General features: G+C 43.3%; 2 protein-coding genes across 4 annotated transcripts in view; one reads left to right on the top strand and one right to left on the bottom strand.

Moving 5' to 3' along the window:
- Positions 1-6,506, bottom strand: part of Glyr1 (glyoxylate reductase 1 homolog) — a 32,692-nt gene extending 26,186 nt beyond the window's left edge. Inside the window, exons 1-3 of one of the 2 annotated variants that reach the window (XM_026385341.2) lie at positions 6,437-6,506; positions 5,384-5,420; positions 4,359-4,438 (exon numbers count right to left, since the gene is read on the bottom strand). In XM_026385341.2, coding sequence (XP_026241126.1) covers positions 4,359-4,438; positions 5,384-5,420; positions 6,437-6,474 — 155 coding nt within the window. In that variant the 5' untranslated portion in view covers positions 6,475-6,506. The remainder of the gene's footprint in view (positions 1-4,358; positions 4,439-5,383; positions 5,421-6,436) is intronic. The other variant, XM_026385342.2, reaches the window with a different exon arrangement.
- Positions 6,507-6,669: 163 nt separating this feature from the next.
- Ubn1 (ubinuclein 1) overlaps positions 6,670-19,435 on the top strand; it is a 30,838-nt gene continuing 18,072 nt past the window's right edge. For both annotated transcript variants that reach the window (XM_026385339.2, XM_026385338.2), the window contains exons 1-7: positions 6,670-7,411; positions 11,257-11,544; positions 15,067-15,153; positions 15,727-15,822; positions 16,345-16,479; positions 17,156-17,259; positions 17,968-18,406. In XM_026385339.2, coding sequence (XP_026241124.1) covers positions 11,296-11,544; positions 15,067-15,153; positions 15,727-15,822; positions 16,345-16,479; positions 17,156-17,259; positions 17,968-18,406 — 1,110 coding nt within the window. In that variant the 5' untranslated portion in view covers positions 6,670-7,411; positions 11,257-11,295. The remainder of the gene's footprint in view (positions 7,412-11,256; positions 11,545-15,066; positions 15,154-15,726; positions 15,823-16,344; positions 16,480-17,155; positions 17,260-17,967; positions 18,407-19,435) is intronic.

Genomic DNA, 19,435 nt, shown 5'->3' with positions numbered 1-19,435 from the left:
TGAAAAGGGATGCCTGCATGGTTCCAACTGTTAGGCTTCTCAGCATTAACTCAGATATCTGTTTCTAGAAGAGTTACTTGTACTATTGACTCAGATACCTCACACTCAGCCAGGCCTATCCCACCTTAGATGTGGCTTGATGAACAAAGCACCTCAGGCTGGAATCCTGGACATCTTATCACTAAAACCGGCAACCCCCTGGCCTCTCAGTTTCCTCATCAGGCAGGGTGGGGAGAAGAACCAAGACAAACCCATCCATTTCCTAAAAGGGCAGCAATAAAGATCAGAAGTGAAGATTGCTATGGGAACTCTGAGGTAGTTTGCAAGGTACCTACTATTTGTCCATGGTATTTTTGAATTGGTTTGTTTCTGGTAATTTCTAAGGACCTGCAAACTAAACTAACACTCTCTCTGTTGTGCGATCCACTGCCACTGATGAAACTTTTTAAATTCTGAGGTATCTCTTCTTTGATGGGTGACCATCACCCATCAAACTGTCCAAGGTTGACTCTCATACATTTGATGCTTAATATTTGGTTGTGGTCACATAGTGGAACTAGCAATGCTATAATAAAGTGATTTTTTCCCCTTTGTATTTACATGAAAATGGTTCTTTAAATGATCATGGGCAATTGTTTTGGCTATGTGGCTTGGCAAGTGAACCCAGCCATCTTAATAAGTTCTGTCCTTACCAGGGACATCTGATCAGGCAGGTCTGGCTCTCTCTTCCTCACAGTGGGATGCCCACACAATTTGGGAGAAGTTATAGTTGAGAAAGAAAATTTGGGATTCTAAAAGGATTAGAATCACCCTATATCTTGTTGCAAGGGGCTAACCATGTTTTTTAGTTGTAGTTGGACATAATACCTTTATTTTATTTATTTTTATGTGGTGCTGAGGATCAAACCCAGGGCCTCGCACATGCTAGGCAAGCGTGCTAGGCAAGCACTCTACCGCTGAGCCACAACCCCAGCCCCAGAGCTAACCACTTTATTCTTAACAAAAGTCCTTGCCAGAAGAATTCTAGTTACATATTTTATCCCATAAGTAGTGTGTTAATTTTGAAACTGAGTATCTCTGACTGAATACTATATTTCTTAGGAATACCACCGGGTCAGACCCTCTTCAACTGGGTGAGGGTGGAGGAATCAATGGAGCCCCTACTGCAAGATAGGCCACACTCATCCTCTCCTACATGAAGTGTTAAGGGTAAAGTCCAGCCTCTACCATAGCCACTTAGAGCTTTGTCCTTCAAACATCAGTTCTCATCCCTAAAAATCCACTTATACTACCTGTATTACCTTGAAGTGACTCTCTGTATTTGTCCTGAGCATAGTCACACAATATTCCACGTGCAGTGTCAACTCCTAAAGGCCATCCACTGGTTCAAATGTTCCGATCATGCTGTTTTCAGTCTCTGCTTTCCCATATTGAAGAGTCCTACTCTTTTGTCTGCTAGGTCCCTTTGTCTGGATCTTCACTAGTTCTATCAGATTCCCATGGAAGCACAAACTGAACAGCACATGGTATTCCTGGAGAGGCACACTATAGTTTTACATAAAGGTGGAGCAATACATTATTTCATGTTCAAAGCCTTTTTGGTCAGAAAAGCATACCTGGATAACTTCTTTAGGAATTTCCCACTCAGCTACCTTTCTTTCCAAACATACATATACACATACTCACTTGCTCTCAGGAGCATAATCTGTGTCTCACATTTTTCTTACATCCACTTGTCTGCTTCTTCTTACCATCTTTTTTTTCTGTCCTGTAATAGATCTATATCCTAACTTGACGTTGCTGAACACCTGCTATCTACCAAACCACACCAGACACAATGGCTTAGTAAGGTAAATCAGCTTGCCCAGATCACAGAGTAGGAGAGAACAGGGTCTGAATGCATTTTAGGCTGGTGACAAATCCTGAGTTCTTTCCTCAAAGCAATTTGCTGCCACCCGACAATCTGGATATCTTACCTTCTGATATTATGAAGATACTAAATAAGATCTGCCTTAACACTGATCATTAAGGAAGCATTTCTCTAAATCCTTACCCTTTGTTTCTCCAAGTTAACTGTCTTCCTATTAAAAGTCCCACAGTTATCTTAATTTTTAAATATATATTTTTGGGGTGTGGTGGTGCAAGGGACTGAACCCAGGGCTTCATGTTAAACATACACTCTACCACTGAGCTACACCCACAGCCCTTTTACATTTTTCTGAGACAGGGTCTTGCTAAGTTGCTGAGGCTGGCCTTGAACTTGCAATCCTTCTGCCTCAGTCTCTAGGTCACTGGAATTAAGGTGTGTGCCATCATGCTCAGCCTTAAGTAGCTTTTTATGTAGAGCTCCCATCAAGGAGTTTAAAAGGTTAAGGTTCTTACACCTAGCAGTTGCCTATGTCCATTTGCTTACAAACTCTCCAAAGAGCCCTAGTCATGAACTTAGAATTCATATCACTGTCATTAGTAGCAGGCTGTTTGTGTTCAGTGTGCACATCCTTTGTTATTGGCTGCACCTGTGTGCTTGGCTGAGCACTCAAGTTCACTCAACTCCAATTTCCTAGGTCTCATTTCTTACATAGGGATTGTAGTTTATTCATCTAGCATTTCAACAATAAAAAAATTATCAAATCATGGCTTGCAGGCCCTCTATAATCTGGCTGAGTTCCCATTTTGTTTCAGAAACGTGTAATTCTTCATTGAGTCAACCAGATTTAGCCAAGTATATTGCCTCAATTACTCCCAAGCTCCAGTTACCCTAGGCAGGGAGCTTCTTCCTTCTCAGGCCAGTCTGCTTAGCAGTATGTCCACTGCCTGAACTACCCTTGTTGTTTCTGCCCACCCAAACAGTATTCATCTTACAGAACTGGATTTGTGGCTTGTTTCTTCCATCAGTCTTCCTGGACCTCATTGTTTTCACCTCTCCCTCTTCCAGAAGCCTTTCATAATTACCTGCATCACTAACTCTGCACATAATTTTATCTGAACTATTTAAGTCTTATCACAACCAAGTATCTGAAAGGCAGGGACCACAACATTCACTTTCCTTGGAGTTCCTTCAGTGTCAATCTCACCAGGACATTCTTCTTTAGGGAATTAGAATGTTCCCTCTTTCACAGGTTCTCCTCTCACAGCTCAAAGCTAGTAACTCCTGGAAATACTGCCACCAGAAGGCTGGTAAATTGGTTTGTGACAGAGAATTGGGGGCGGAGTTTATCAGTATCATGAAGGTCAACAAACTAGGCAAATGTGAAACCCGGAAGAGCACTGATGTATAAACTCCTGAATGAGGAAAGCATACTGTTCATAAGGGATTTTCATATGTAATATTATATATTGCTTTCTAAGAATAAATATTTTAACCATCAATGTCAGATTTATCAAAAAAGTCAGACCTTTTTTTTTCAAACCCAGAGTTACATTTTCCTATAAGAATCAAATAGAAATACAACTACTTTAAAAAAAAATCAAGCAAGCTAGCTAGATACAGATAATCAACTTGATGTAGTGTTGACAAAACTAAAAAAAAAATTGCTGGAAATTCAAGTTAATACACATTGTTCCCTTCATTGTGACTTCTTATATGACCTTAAGCCAAAGAATCTACAATTAATGGTCCTGGATCCCTTTACTTGAGCTTTACTATTACAATGTCAGAGTATTACTACTGCAAAAGAGAAAAAAATTAAACAAGTACATTTATTAAGATAACAAATTTTAGCTTTTACTATAGACTTCATGAATAAATTTTAATGATATATGCCCACTAAAAGAGAAGCAAACATGGCTCTTATAAAAGAAACTGCAGGGGCTGGGGTTGTGGCTCAGTGGTAGAGTGCTCACCTAGCATGCATAAGGCACTGGGTTTGATCCTCAGTACCACATAAAAATAAAATAAAGTTATAGTGTCTGGGACTGGGGCTGTAGCTCAGTGGTAGAGCGCTTGGCTTGCATGTGTGAGGCAGTGGGTTCAATCCTCAGTACTACATAAAAATAAATTAATAAAGATATTAAAAAAAAGATACAGTATCCACCTAAAACTAAAATAAATATTAAAAAAAAAAGGAAGTGCCAATGGAGTTGGTAAAGAAAGATGTGAGAAACTATCTTAAGTAGAAGTTCTTACTTCTGATCATGAAGCCTAGTTCTTACCTGACTGACACTGCTTTTGGCCCCAGGACAATTTCTGCAAGATGAGAACAGCACATTTTATTTAGGCATGAAGCCAGATGATGTGCCATTCTTATGTACTATAAGAAGCCTGAACTAAGGATCCTCAGAATATTCTTTTGGCAGTTCAGACTCAGGGAAATGCCCAAAGACAACGACAACATGAATACTTGATGAATACCACTCACTGATCTTCTGTTCCAAAAAACTTCACAAAGAAACATTTCTTTCCACGTGGTTTCTTCAAGTCCTTGGGTGGATTAACAATCTAGAGGATAAAAGGGGGGAAAAAAAAAAGACTTGATAGCAATATGGCACCCCACTAGAAAAGTTTCTACAGCTCTAAGTTGTTAAAGGGGCATGGGGAAAGAATAGGAATGTGAATATATATATGGCCTAGAACTTGTTCATGTCTGGCACTTTCCAGTTGAGATATGTGGAAATGTACAAATATTCTGGAAATTCCCTGTAGCTAACATGTAGCAGTGCTCAGTAGATACAATATCCCTTTTACTGCAATGGTTCTGTTATACAAGCAGTTGAAACTAAGATAATATCACTTCCCCTCAATGTGTCAATGTCATTACTTAAGAAATATTCTTCAAAATACTTCTGGTGCACAAAGAGTTGAAACATGAAATGGTGAAAATAAAGAACAACTGAGGCACAGAAAACACCATATTGCAAAGTCTAAAGACATTTCCTGGATTCCAAGCAAGAATATAAAAACAGAACACTTGGAAAGCTATGATGGATCACCTCATGCAAAATGTGGAATGCCAACTTCTGCAAAGATGCACTGGAGCAGCACATATGGTAACAGGGGAAGAAGATTTAAACTTAGTCGGGACAAAAATACTTTGGCTTTTCACTAACCTACATTTAGACTTCTCTCTTCCTGGAGAATTTATTTTCTTCTTTTGTTAGATTTCAGCATAAATCTAAAATATGCTGAAATTAGAATTGATTCCCAGGGTTAACAACAAATTTCATAAACTAACTCTGATTCAAGAAATAAGCAATTACTGCAGATTAAATGATCTGGTTCATATTGTATTGCCTTTTTAAAAAATAACTGAAACTACAGAATATGAGTGTTATCTGAATGGGCCCAGTTTCACTCAGTGTTAGAAACTGAGGGAAATGCACTTTACATTTTCCACCTCCTCAAACCCAACTTTAGATATCATCCTTTGAAGAGCAAAACACTCACCTTTCCCGGCCAAGGAGGATACCGGCCGAGTTTCCCCCTAGAGAAAACACAAAGAGTCAGCACTTGCTCTGGAAAAGCCAGTCCCTCTCCTTCAAGCCACTCAATCTCGGCTGGCATCCTCAAGTGCCAGACAAAAGCCGGGAAACCAGGGTCCTTAACCTGGTTTCACAGCTGGGCCGAGACCCTGGACCTGGAATGAAACACCGTGTGTGTGTGTGTGTGTGTGTGTGTGTGTGTGTGTGAGTGTGAGAGAGAGAGACCCGTGCCTTCTCGGGCTGACAAGGAACACTGAACAACCAAACCGTCGGGAGCGGCTCGAGGGGAGCCTCCCGTGCCCTCCGGTGCCGGGCTGGGGCGGTTTCTCCGTCCCCACGGACGTGCCTTCATTCACCAGGCACCGAGCCGGCTCTGACCACCGCCCGCGGGAGCCGGTCTCCGGGTCCACACAAACTACGCAGCTCGAGCAGGGCGACCACGGTCAGTCTCGGTTCGGGCGGTTGTCGGGGACACAGAAGCAGACCACGAGAGGCACCGGTCACTACCAAGCCATCGGTTGTAAAGGAGAAGTCCCCTGTCCATTTCCTCACTGGGCAGCGCCAGCAATCGGTTTCGACACCCCGGGCCGAGCCGCCCGCACTGGAAGGTCTCGTCACTACGCGGGAGTTGACCCGCCTGCCCCGGCGAGATGGCCCCGCGGGTTCCCTGGCTCTCCCCTCTCCCTGGAGCCCCAGCAAGACCCCGGGGACACAGTGTCCTCGGGAGCCGCGCGGCGCCAGGGGGCTACCTGTGCCGGTCGCTCGGCTCCAAGCGCGGCGCGCCCCGGGGCGGCCTCGGGGCTCAGAGCTGGGCCCGCCGCGGCCACCCTCGGCCTCGGTCCCTCGGGGCCGGACTGCCCCTTCCGCCCAGCGTCGTTCGCAGCGCCAGCACCCCGTCTTTCCCTCCCTCCGCCGTCAGGACTGCGCAGAAGGGCAGCTCCGGGGCTGGCCGCGAATCTCGCGCCCCGGGAGGCCACTCCGCGGCGCATCTCGCTTGGCCCCAGCCGCCTGGACTTACCACACCAAGTCGCCGAGCCGCAGACTCACAGCCGCCATCTTACCACCCAACCACCGCCGTCGCACGGGCCGCCGGGAACTTCAGGTCGCCTCGGCGCCGCCCATTGGAGTCGGCCCGACCACGTGACGGGGCCGGCTGTCATCGGCCACGCCGCTGCTCTGACGTCACCGCGCCTGCCCACGGTCATTGGTCGGAAGGGAGGCACGTGACTAGAGTGCCGCGGTCTCCCCGCGCCGGAGCCTGGAGACTCCCGGCTCCTTCCCCCTCCCTCGGGCTCGTGACAACGAAGCGTCCGCGGTTTGAGGCGGCGGCGGCGGCGACAGTGCGGCCGGCGGAGCGCGGGAGGGAGCCGGTCTCGCGATCCGCCCCGCCCCCGGGCGCTGGACTCAGTCCCCCGCCCCTTCGGCGCTTCCGTTACGGCCGTTAGTCGGGCGCGGGCCGCGGGCCATCCCCGAGCCCTCGGCGCCTGCCGATCCCGTCGCTGAGCCCGCGAGCCGCTCTGACGGACCTCGGCGAGGCCTGGAAGTCAGCCTGCGCCAAGCCTGGGGCCCTGCGCCCGGCGGGCTCCGCTGACCGCAGCCCGAGAGGCCCGGGCCCCCGGAGTCCGCGCTCGCCCGCTGCCGCCGCCGGTTTCTGCGAAGTGCTCCAGTGGACGGCCGGCTCCCGGAGCAGCGTCGGAGCGGCGGGTCCGCGCCGCATTCCTGCCGGCGCGCCCGGTGGCCGCCCCCTCGTCGTCCCGCGAGTTGCCTCTGGGACGTGGAGTTGGCATTCCTTCGTGCCTTCTGGCCGGCGCGCGGCGCGGCTGACGAGGCCCCGGAGCGGGGAACCGGTCATGGGCCGCGGCACCGGCCGGCCGGCCGCCCGCAAACAAGGCTCGGGAGCCGGCCGCTAGCCGCGCGGCAGCCCGGAATCTGGGCCGGCATGAGGACCGCCGCGGGGGGACGTCCGCGGCCCGCGTCGGCGCTGGGGACAAAGGTGCGTGTGGTTGTCGGTGCTGGGCTCCCGCGTTAGCCTTGGTGTAGTTTGACACTTTGCAAGAAGTTGTGACAGCAGGAAGTCAGCTGCCTGCGCGGAGGGACTGTTAGCCGCGGTCGAGCTGGGCGCCTGCCTAAACTTCCGTAGACAGGTAGCGGCGTGGCTCTTTACAACAGAGTCCCTGCAGCCCGAGTCCAGGTGGACTGCCATAGAGCCCCACTCTTCCTGAGCCAAATGCCTGCTTGTAAAGGTGGCAGATCCACCCGCATTTCCCGTGGGCCATGTGCTGTGCAGAGGCTTTGATGGTGAGGGTGTTTGCGCTTGCTGGGTTGTCCCGGAACCTGATGTCTCTTTGGAGACCAGTTTCGATGAAGTACCGTGCATTATTTGTAGGGACTGCGATGAATTCACAGTGTGTGTATGTTCTTAACTGATTGTTTAAAGCATATTTAAGATTGTGGGAAATAATCTAATAAAATCGAGCACGTGTTTTCTTTTTTAGAAATTTGAACTTTTGAGGAATTGAAGTTATAGTAATGACAATAAAAATGTGAATCAGTTTTACAATTAAACTATACGCATTCCCATTCTTTGCAGGAACATTGCAAAAAATATGTTGTCTGATACCCTAGAAGTTCTAGCCAATGCAATAAGACATGAAACAAAGATCAGTGCAGTTTTCCAGAAAAGGAAAGACAATGATCATTTCTGTGGATGACAGTACTGCTATTTTGGGGAAACAAACAAACAAAAACCCACACTAAACTCAGTAAAGGGGTTAATTACAAAATTAGCATAAACAAATTAATCTTTCTGTTTTATCAATAACCAGTTTGAAACCAGAATGGTTAAAAAGTATATATTTATAATAACAATATATATATATATATATATATATATATAGTTCCTGGGAATAACCTGAGATGCAAAGGAGGCTACCATTGTTTTGCATAATCAGTTGAAGACTTTTTTTTTTCCAGTTGAAGTCTTTTAAGAGAAATGATTTTGGGGATAGAATACTAAGAATAATTTTAAACTCATTAAAGTTGAATGTTTTAAAACTTAGCTATTTTTAAGACTAAGTTTTACTTACAAATGTTGGTTTGTTTTATTTATAAATCTAAGAATATTCATGTAAAAGCAAGAATATTTGATTTTTTAGTAAGGTTCAATTAAGGCACCAGTTTAACATTAAATTCCCTTAAGCAATTAACTGTTTTTACCAGGTTAATTAAATTCCCTTATTTTTTTTCTTTTTTGGTGGTATTGGGGATTGAACCCAGGGACACTGTGCCAGTGAGGTATGTCCTCAGTTCTTTTTATTTTGTATTTTGAGACACGGTCTTGCTAAGTTGTCTATGCTGGCCTTGAATTTGTCATCTTCTTGCCTTAGCCTCTTGAGTTGCTGGGATTATAGTCATGAGCAACTGTGCTCCGGTTCCCTTAAATGTTATAAATGGCATTTAATATTTTTATACTTTCAAATATTTCAAATTTCAAAAGAGATGAACTTGTAAATCTAATAGTACAGTCTTTCCAAGAACTTAACATTTGTTAAGTCTAAACATGTAAATGTAAGTCAGGTTTTTTAAAACATGAGTACATAGAAGTTAATTTTGTTAAACAGTTCAAATTAAGATTGTAAATCTAACATGTCCTTCTTTAATATATCTGGTACTTGCCAGGTGCAATAGTGCATGATTTTTTTTTTTTTTAAAGAGAGAGAGAGAGAGAGAATTTTTTTTTTTTTAACATTTATTTTTTAGTTCTCGGCGGACACAACATCTTTGTTGGTATGTGGTGCTGAGGATCGAACCCGGGCCACACGCATGCCAGGCGAGCGCGCTACCGCTTGAGCCACATCCCCAGCCCAATAGTGCTTGATTGTAATCCCAGTGACTTAGGAGGCTGAGGCAGGAGAGTCACAAGTTTGGAACTTTAGTGAGACCCTGACTCAAAGAGTTGATGATGTAGCTCAGTGGTAAAGCTCTCCTGGGTTGGATCCCCAGTACTGGGGGGTGGGGATATATGTGATTCTCTTAAATGTTTCAAATGACTTAGGACAAATGATAGCATATTATGGTGATTATAAAACTTAACCACAAGTCTAACTTGTGTTAATATACAATAGGTTGATTTACTTTGTCCTCTGGTTTTATATATTTTCTTCTTTCTTTTAATTTTCTTTGCAGGGCTGGGGATCAAACCCACGGCCTTGTGCATGCTGGGCAAGCACTCTATAACTGAGCTACATCCCAGCCAGTATAGTCCTGCTTTTATACTGTCTTACACTTGCACAGTTGCTTTTGCAACTTAAGAGGAGCAGTTTTAAGGTCTAGGTGGATTGAAGTTGCAGTCTCAACTTGGAATGAAATGAGGTTATATTTTTAAATTACCAGCTGTACAGGGACATTAGGATCTGGTTACCATCTCTAGTATGGCCTTTCTTTTTCTTTTTGGTACTGTGGATTGAACCCAGGGATGCTTAACCACTGAGTCACATCCCCAGCCATATTTATATTTTATTTTGAGACAGGGTCTAAGTTGCTTAGGGCCTTGCTAAGTTGCTGAGGCTGGCTTTGAACTCCTGACCCTCCTGCCTTGCCCCTGAGCTGCTGGGATTACAGTTGTGTGCCCCTGTGCCCAGCTAAGGATGGCCTTTCTTCCTCCTGTTGAACATCCTGCTGATTCTCTTCTTACAGTGGGATGTGTCTGCTCTCTCAGTGGGAGACCTGTAAGCCTTCAGCTTTCAGCTGGATTTATTTTCACAGTCCAGTGTGTCACACATATCCCAAGAGCCGTGAATGTTTCTTTGGAAGTGTATGTGTTTGGGGGATTCTCTTTCAGCATCTTTGTACACATTAGTAAGTGGTCTGCACACTGGCCAACCTGTTTCACTGCCAGTCACTTTGCTGCCTGATTAGAAAGATTTTAACTCTTATAGTTGTTAGATATTTTTCTCCCTTGTCTGGTCTTAGATCACAATTTTACGATTATAATGAAAAGATTGGATACTGGATATGTACTAATACATCTACATGTATGAGAATATATACAAATCTCCCTGAATTAATTCGTATTTGTGTTTCATTTACAATCAAAGTATAGTGAGCCTTCTGGGAGAACTTGCCAAAATGATTCTAAAATTGAACTGAAATAATAAACAGGCTGGAAAAGCCAAATATTATTTTTAAAAGACAATAAGGATGAACTTTTAATTCAAGAAATTAAAACATGCCAGAAAACTTTTTGAAACTTTGCTATTGATTTGGTTAAAAATCTCTAAGTACTAGATTAATATAACAGATGGCTTTCAGAATTAGACCATAGATATCTGAGGCTTTACTCGATGATATATGCCAATCAGCAAGGGGAAAAGAAGATTATTTAGTGATTGATGCTGGGGAGAAACCAAGTTAGAGCCTGTCCTCATGCCTTATAGCATTGTAAGTTCAACTTGGGTTAAGGAGTTACATGTGAAAAATGTATATATGAAGGACTTATCAGGGGAATCTTATATAAGATCTGATTGGAGAAGGCATAAAAAGAAATTGTAGGCATAAAAAGAAATGGGAGGAATTGTATGGGATAAAAGTTTTAACTGCATCATTCTACCATCTTTTGATCTGGATCATGGGATTTGAGGTGATTTTCATATAGTTATGAAAAAAATTATATTTAGAATGAGTATTACTTAAGCAGAAAAAGAACAATAAATAGCAACAGAAATAAATTTAACAATGGATTCTTCTTGATAGTGAAATTATTTTAAACTTAAATCTATAAAGGAAGTGTTTGTTTTTATCATCTTGGTTTGACCTGGCCCTTCTTTTCAATGTTAACAGAAGCCATGCAGTGACACCTGCTAAGACTTGTTGGTAGCCATGTCGGAGCCCCACAGGGTCCAGTTCACCTCTCTCCCAGGTTCTCTGAATCCTGCATTTTTGAAGAAGTCCCGGAAAGAGGAGGTTGGGGGAGCAGAACAGCATCAGGATTGTGAGCCAGCCGCGGCAGCTGTTCGAATTACACTCACCCTCTTTGAACCAGATCACAAACGCTGCCCCGAGTTCTTCTACCCAGAGCTGGTGAAGAATATACGAGGAAAGGTGAAAGGCCTTCAATCTGGAGATAAGGTACACTCTAACATCCATACAGTTGCTCTGCAGACCTAACATGAAAGTGTCACTGTGTGCACATGGGCCTTCCCAGTAGGGAAGTGAGAAGTGAGGCTAGAGAGATGTGGATAAGGGCACATCAGTCATGGAAAGCACCTACAAGATTAGCTGGTCTTACTACTGATCATGAAGGAAGAGAATTCTTCTAGCATCATTTTCCTGATTTATGCTAGAGAAACATATATGGCTCATCTAAGGCTAATTTGAATTATGGATAACTAATATAAATAAAAGAAACAATAATTTTTTTCATAATGAGGTTGTAAATGTAACATGTAAGAGAGACCAGTTCTTTGGCTGTTGTGGTGCTAGAATTCTATGCTGGACATTTCCCTTTGCCAAGGGACTTTCCCTGTCTAGTGCAAGGACAAAGAAAATACACAGACTGCTGCTCATCTCTTTTAAACAGTAATATTCTGGGTAGTTTCTTGAATGGGTAGGAATATATTTATACATATACATACACGTGCGCGCCGCGCGCGCGCGCACACACACACACACACACACATAGATACACATATACCCTTTTTAACTTATTTTTTGCCAGAATTGGCTTGTAGCTTTCAGGGTGTTTAAAAATCAATTTGATTTCTTAAATGTTTTTTAAATTATCTATTTATTTTCCTAGCAAATTAGTTTACTTTTTACTATGGAGCTTTAAATTTTTAGTTATGGATAGACACAATATCTTTATTTTGTTTACTTATTTATGTGGTGCTGAGGATTGAACCCACTGCCTCACATGTGTGAAGCAAGCACTCTGCCACTGAGTCACAACCCCCACCCTTAGTATGGAGCTTTTAAACAGGCATAAAAGTGGAGAGCAGAGCCCATCGCCTGGCTTCAACTATTATCATGGTTTTGGCAATTCATTGACATTTCAGAAAGATTTTATAAATTTTATTTGAGTCATGTATTTAAGAACAATGCACATATGATAAATGCACAGCTTGATGGATTTTCACAAACTCAACACTGTGGAACCTGCACCCAGATCACAAGATGTAACATTTACTACAAACATTTGCTAGAAACCCTCCTGCCTTCAGCAGTGCACCACCCTGACCCTCAAGGGCAACCCCCAGTAGCTAAGGTCACTTTTGCATGTTTTTGTATTTTTGTGTAGATAGAATCATATAGTGTGAGTAGGAGCTTGAGTGAAGAACATTTTAAAACTCCTACTGTATTTCCAGTGCACTGTGCTAGGTTCTGAGGAAAAGGTCAGGACTGTACACTTGCATCATTCCGGTCTCTTAAGTGGCTCTTGATAAAATGAAGACAAGGCCAGTGCCTAGCTCACAAGGTATCTAAGATCATGTTGGCGAAGTTTCTAGCCCAGTGCCTCAGTGCTAAGTGCTCACTCAGTCTAATTCATGTTTGGACTGATTGGAGGAAGTACGTTTGGTTAGTAGCATTACTCACTTTTTTTTTTTTTTTTTGCTTAAAAAATGTATTTCCTTGATTGAGATCTTATTGGCTGAATGGAACCTAATGAATCTGTACCAAGGGTTACCTGTTATATAAGGGTCAGTGGGCAGAATAAAAGGAAATTACTTCAAATCTGTTCACTGTCTCTTTTCCAAAGTAGGATTGGTATCCTCTTCATTAAGAGGAACAACCAGTGGCAGGAGTTGGTTAACATGGGGTCAAACCAGATTGGTAGGTCAACTGAAATTAGAACTCCAGTCCTTGGAGCCCACTTTTTTGGTGGGCTCCAAATGATTTTCTCCATTGCAGAAAAATGTATGGAGCATACACAGAGAAATTTGGATCCAGTTTTAGTGGATTTATTCCTGGACTAAAGTTTTAGGACTTCTGAGTCATTATTGTTCTGCTCTGTAGTGTTAAAGTATAATATAACCTGGGCTGGAGTATGTATGGGTCAGTGGTAGATCAAGCTTGTGTGTGTGTGTGTGTGTGTGTGTGTGTGTGTGTGTGTTTTCCCCAGCACCACAAAAGAAAAAAATGTATAATATAATTTGACACATTTGTTTATGGGTCTAGCTTGTATTCCTTATAACATGAAAGCTCTCTGCTAGACACTGAGGATTATACAAAGTTAGGGAAGACACTGTCCCAGCTTTAAAGGAACTTGCAATCTTGTAGATGTTTTAGGAGAATTGTACCAGCACAGGCAACAAGTTACAATGTGATGATTGTTTAAGCTGGCTACAAACACAGGCCAGAGGACTTGGGCAGAGAAGAACTCACATCCAGGATGCCATTTTGGACAGAGCTGGATCTTTATTATGCTTGGAAATAGTCACTGGAAGACTGTTATTCTCAAAGCATTAAGGAGCACACCTTGACTTCATTGGTTTTCAATCAAGATTGGTGGGATTTCTTAAAATTATTTTAACTACCCAAGTTATATGGGACCATTGTAGAAAAAGTTGATGATATAAACAACCACATTTTAATAGCTACCCATTTGTGGTATGTATGTTGTATATAGTGTAATATTCCATTTTACATACATAGTTGAAAGTCATTTAACAGATCATTTATTTTATTTTACTTTTTAGTAGGTTTTAGTTGTGGATGGTCACAGCACCTTCATTTTATTTATTTATATTTATGTGGTGCTGAGGATTGAACCCAGTGCTTCACACATGCCAGGCAAGTGCTCTACCACTGAGCTACAACCCCAGTCCCCTTAACAGATCATTTATGAGTGTGTAAGTTTCAGTACGCAGAGATGGGAGGGTGGAATAAGAGTTTTTTTTTCATGCAGCATTAGTGTTTGCAAGTCTTAGTGGTTTGGTTTACTCTGAAGTTTTAAAGCATATTTAGTACAGGAGTCTTTTATTAAAGTTAATATATATTTGCCCAAAACACAAAAGACTCAACTGTGGAAAATTTACTTGATGAGAAAAATGCAAGGATAAGCTTATAGAGTAAAAGTATACTGCTTGAAAATATTTTGAGTGAGTATTGAATTGAAGGACAAGGAGAGATGATGGACCCTTGCAGATAAACTTCTAAAGACAGGGGAACCAGGTTTGACTTTGGTGTCTCTGGGAAAAGTGCATTTCTGACCACTTTGCTAAACAGCTCTCCAGAAGTTGTGCTGCATTCTTGGGCCATTGACTACTTTGAAATTCTGGTGAAGCCTGTGGACCTCTTCTTAGTACATTTTCAAGTGCATAAAATAAACTGCAGGGTTATAAAGATGGTCACCTGTATTGCATGCAGTTCTGTAGAGGTTGAGCATCCCCATCTAAAGGTCCTTTGCTGTGTCTCTAGCGCTAGATGGATGATTGTAGGCACTTAATCAAATTTTGTTGAATTACATGAATAAAAGGGTTCCTTTTTTAAACAAGGTAAACATTGACAAGATGGTAGCATGTATTCTACCTTGTCTTTTCTGAAAAATAGATTTTGTTATGTATAGGTTTTGAGTAGTCAGTGAAGGTTTTATGAATCAACTAATATTTTTTTTTGCTAATTCTTACTTTTTGTGAAATGATCTCTTTGCAGAAGAAAGATCTCTCAGATCCTTTTAATGATGAAGAAAAGGAAAGGCATAAAGTGGAAGCCCTTGCACGGAAATTTGAAGAAAAATATGTAAGATTTCTCTCTTGGGCAACCAGATATTCTCATTAGATGGAAATGGCGTGTTTCTTTAGTGGATTATGAAATAATCAACAATGATCTGGAAATAAGTATAGAACTCAGAGAAAACAGAATGCAGTTATTAAACAAATGCACTAAGGTATAGAAATCTCATATGACAGGAGCTAGTATGTGAGCTAAATGGGCCAATGAACATTTCCTTAGAGGAAGTGTCTTGGCATGAAGCATAGAAGCCATTTAGTTCATTCTTCTGTCTTAGACTATTTTATGCAAATACAAATTTTCAGGTCTTTGGAGAATGAGGTTTTGAGGGGGGATGAGAAAGACCCAGTGCTTTACCACTTTTAATCACCAGCTGATGAAGCTCAAAGACAATATTTAATTCTATGTGCTTATCAAAAAATATGTGACCGGGCTGGGGATGTGGCTCAAGCGGTAGCGTGCTCGCCTGGCATGCGTGCAGCCCGGGTTCGATCCTCAGCACCACATACCAACAAAGATGTGTGTCCGCCAATAACTAAAATTAAAAAAAAAAAAATGTGACTTATTGCTTTTAAATTTTAGGGCGGAAAGAAACGTAGAAAAGACCGAATACAGGACTTGATTGACATGGGGTATGGTTATGACGAATCTGATTCCTTCATCGATAACTCTGAGGCGGTGAGTTATTAATGAAAATGCAATATCAAACCTCCACATCGGGCTGGGATTGTGGCTCAGCGGTAGAGCACTCACCTAGCACGGGCAGGACCCAGGTTCGATCCTCAGCACCACATAAAAATAAAGGCATTGTGTTGTGTCCATCTACACCTAAAATATATATATATATTAAAAAAAAAAAAAAAAAACCCTTCACGTCTTAGCTTCTTCAGGTTGTGTCTGGGAAGCTGGGGACAGAGTCAGAACAGCATGCTCTCAGTGAGAGGAATGAGCAGCACTGATGTGAGAGGAAGTGTCCTCTTGGACCTGGGCCTTGGTGCCCTCATCTGAGAAATATGACTACTCTGTCCATCACACTTTGAAGCTCTCACATCTGTGATTGGTGGGAGAGAGAGGGCTATCTTCCCATACTGTCTGAAGTATGACAGAAGAAGAAGCACATTTACATCTCTTCAGACCTGCTTTATGCCTTTGGACCTTAGAAACAGAACTTGGAGCTGACAGTATGTTTTTCCCCTTCAGTATGATGAGCTTGTTCCTGCTTCTTTGACCACAAAGTATGGAGGATTTTACATTAACTCAGGAACTCTGCAATTTAGACAAGCATCTGAATCTGAGGATGATTTCATTAAAGAAAAGAAGAAAAAATCTCCAAAGGTTAGAACATGCTTGCTTTTGGATTTCAGAAATGTTTTTTTACATGACCCTGTAAGATAAGTGGGTGACTCCAAAGTGTGCGACGATTTGGGATGGCTCAGGAGGCTGGTGGAAAGGCTGAACTGTGCCAAGGCGATGTGGAATGGGCCTCCGTCAGCCCTCAGTCATCATGTTTGTCATGGATGCCCCAGCAAGCTCAGCAGAGTTGTGTGTTGAGGTGGCTTTGGGGTGGTGATGGGAGCGGTGAGGGTGTGGAATGAGGCATGTGCAGCACCCTTGCTTGGCCCTCTTCTGTGGATGTGTAGAGGACTTCAGTTCCCAGGGTGTCACCCACTGAAAACAAGCCACCCTTAGGCTAAGAATATTGTAGGGTCTGTCTGGCATTGCCCATTGTGTAAAACAAGAGATAGGGCTCACCTCAGCCCATTCCAAATGAGCACAGTTTCAGGCTTCAGAGAGACACTGTTGTCTCCCCTCTGGGTGTTTCCAGGACACACTCTGGTGGGAATGCTATGGGTTTGTGGTCCAGGGACTGCTCTGAGAGCTTTTTGTTCATGAAGGAAGAAAGACAGGTCTCAGGATGTGCCTGGGCGGAGCAAGGCCAGTGCCATGTAGTGAGTGCACTTGCTCCCTGAGTCAGGGAGCTGTGTAACTGTGCCTTGTCTTTGATTCTCAGAAGCGGAAGTTGAAGGAAGGTGGTGAGAAGATAAAGAAGAAGAAAAAAGATGACACTTATGACAAGGAGAAGAAATCGAAAAAGTCCAAGTTTTCCAAAGCCGGGTGAGAGGCAGCAGCTTTTCGCTAAAAAGTCTGACCCGTGAGGGCAGGACACCCAGGAGCTGACTCACCTCCCCCACAGCTTCAGAAGAGGCAGCAGGGCCTGGCCCTCCTGTCCTCCCTCTCACCTCCCACAGGGCTGATCTGGGCATAGTCGTAGATGCTCTCATCTCTTGTGTGTCAGATAGCCAGCGTTCCTCTGTTCCCCTGTCAGTGTTGGCAGCTATTTCTGTGACTATGTTATTGCTGACGTTCCTTGTTCTTTTGGGCACTTTTCTCTCTGCCCCAATTCTTCTGTCTCTGCTGTTTCCCTTTGTCTTCTATGGTCACGCTTCCTTTTCTTCACTTGGTCTTACCCCAGCTGCCTTCAAGTTGCTGCTGTTCTCTGCTGCTCCTGCTTTCTCCCTTTAAATACTTTTCTTGTGCCTCCCCTTTTTTTGCAACCTTTTATTTCAGCCTGGCAGTGGTTCTTAAAAACCCGTTGGATATTTAGCATTACGTGACTCTGTGTTGCTAACCTGTATTCACTCTTAAGCTTTGGTCCAGCAAGAACGAGCTTCATATGCCAAGAGGAGGGAGGAATAATAACAGGGTGGACTGTGACTGAGGTTCTTCTGGAGACCATTGCCCTGGGACAGGGGTGAAGGCCTCTTGAGTTTCCCTGTGGAGTGGTCCTACAGCCTGGGTAACCAGTTTCTTTCTTGCTTACAGCTTCACAGCCCTCAATGCCAGTAAGGAAAAGAAGAAGAAGAAATACTCTGGGGCTTTAAGTGTTAAAGAGATGCTAAAGAAATTTCAGAAGGAGAAAGAGGCTCAGAAAAAGAGAGAGGAGGAGCATAAGCCTGTAGTGGTCTCATCAGTGGAAGCTCAGGGCCTGCGGGACTTGGAGGGTGCTTCTGACCCCTTGCTCTCACTCTTTGGCTCCACTTCTGACAATGACTTGCTCCAGGTGGCCACTGCCATGGACTCACTGACAGATTTGGACTTGGAGCAGCTGCTCAGTGAGTCTCCAGAAGGAAGCCCTTTCCAAGATATGGATGATGGAAGCGATTCCCTTGGGGTGGGATTGGACCAGGAATTCAGGCAGCCCTCTTCCCTCCCCGAAGGCCTGCCAGCACCCCTGGAGAAGCGCATTAAGGAGCTGGCTCAGGTATGGTGACACAGTGTGGCCGGGCTTTCCTGGAAGCGGTCGGGCAGATTGGTGTTGGTTCTGCACGGCGTGAAGCTCGATGCCCAAAGAAATCCTTAGTGAGTTGGCAGTGAAAGTATGAGCTTTCCCCAACCTCTCCTCCTCCTGAGTGAGGAAAACAGTGTCAGCTTTGCACATCAGGCTTCACATTTAAGCCTTTCTTGGTTCTTTCTCTTCCAAATAATTTATTTTCTTCCTGAGAGATTTTTCTCTTTCCTTTTTCTACCTGTTAGTTTCTGGAATACTGTGTGGGAACACACAGTATTTCCTTTTTGTGCATAGACCAACACTGATGTTGACATCAGGCAGCTGAGTGAGAGATTCATCTTATTAACTTTTGAAAATGCACTAAAGTTTGTAAACATGTAAGTTACACATAGAGCATATGCTCAATTGTCACTGGGTTTTGGTTGCTCCCTCGCATTGCTTATTGTCAGCATCCGTGTTGGTAGCAATCACAGGAATGCCTCCTTGGTGCTAAGTAAAAAGGAGCTTAACTTGAATGTTGTTTGTGCCCCTTAGCAGCAGCAGCAACCTTTAGCATAGATCAACTGTTGCTGCTCCTGTTCTCTATGGATTTGGAATTCATCCCTAAGTGCTGAGACTGTCAATTCAGTGATACTAACTAGAACCAAGCATGGATCATTAGTTAATGATGACAATACCTTTTAGTTAAAATAACATTTTACCTTAGGCATTGTGGTTTGTACTGCAGTTCCAGTGGTGTTTGTACTCAATACCTGTAGTTCTGAACTAGTGATTCTCATAGCATATCAGAATCAATGCTATGTATTTATCCTTTATGTTCAGGGCAGGTGAAATGTCAACCACCTCTATAAATGATTTTCTCACTTCCAGAAAATATTTGAACATAGTATACAAAGCAAATAAACATCTTATTGAAATCTCTAGTTCATCCTTTTTAGCTTGCGTGCAGTGTTGGGCATAAGTGTTTTATTTGAATGTAATGATTTAAATGAATTGTGCCAT

The sequence above is a fragment of the Urocitellus parryii genome, chromosome 9 (assembly GCF_045843805.1).
Source record: "Urocitellus parryii isolate mUroPar1 chromosome 9, mUroPar1.hap1, whole genome shotgun sequence".
NCBI classification, from domain to species: Eukaryota; Metazoa; Chordata; class Mammalia; order Rodentia; family Sciuridae; genus Urocitellus; species Urocitellus parryii.
Note: the sequence above shows the minus strand (reverse complement) of the source record. Positions and strands in the feature narration are given on the sequence as shown.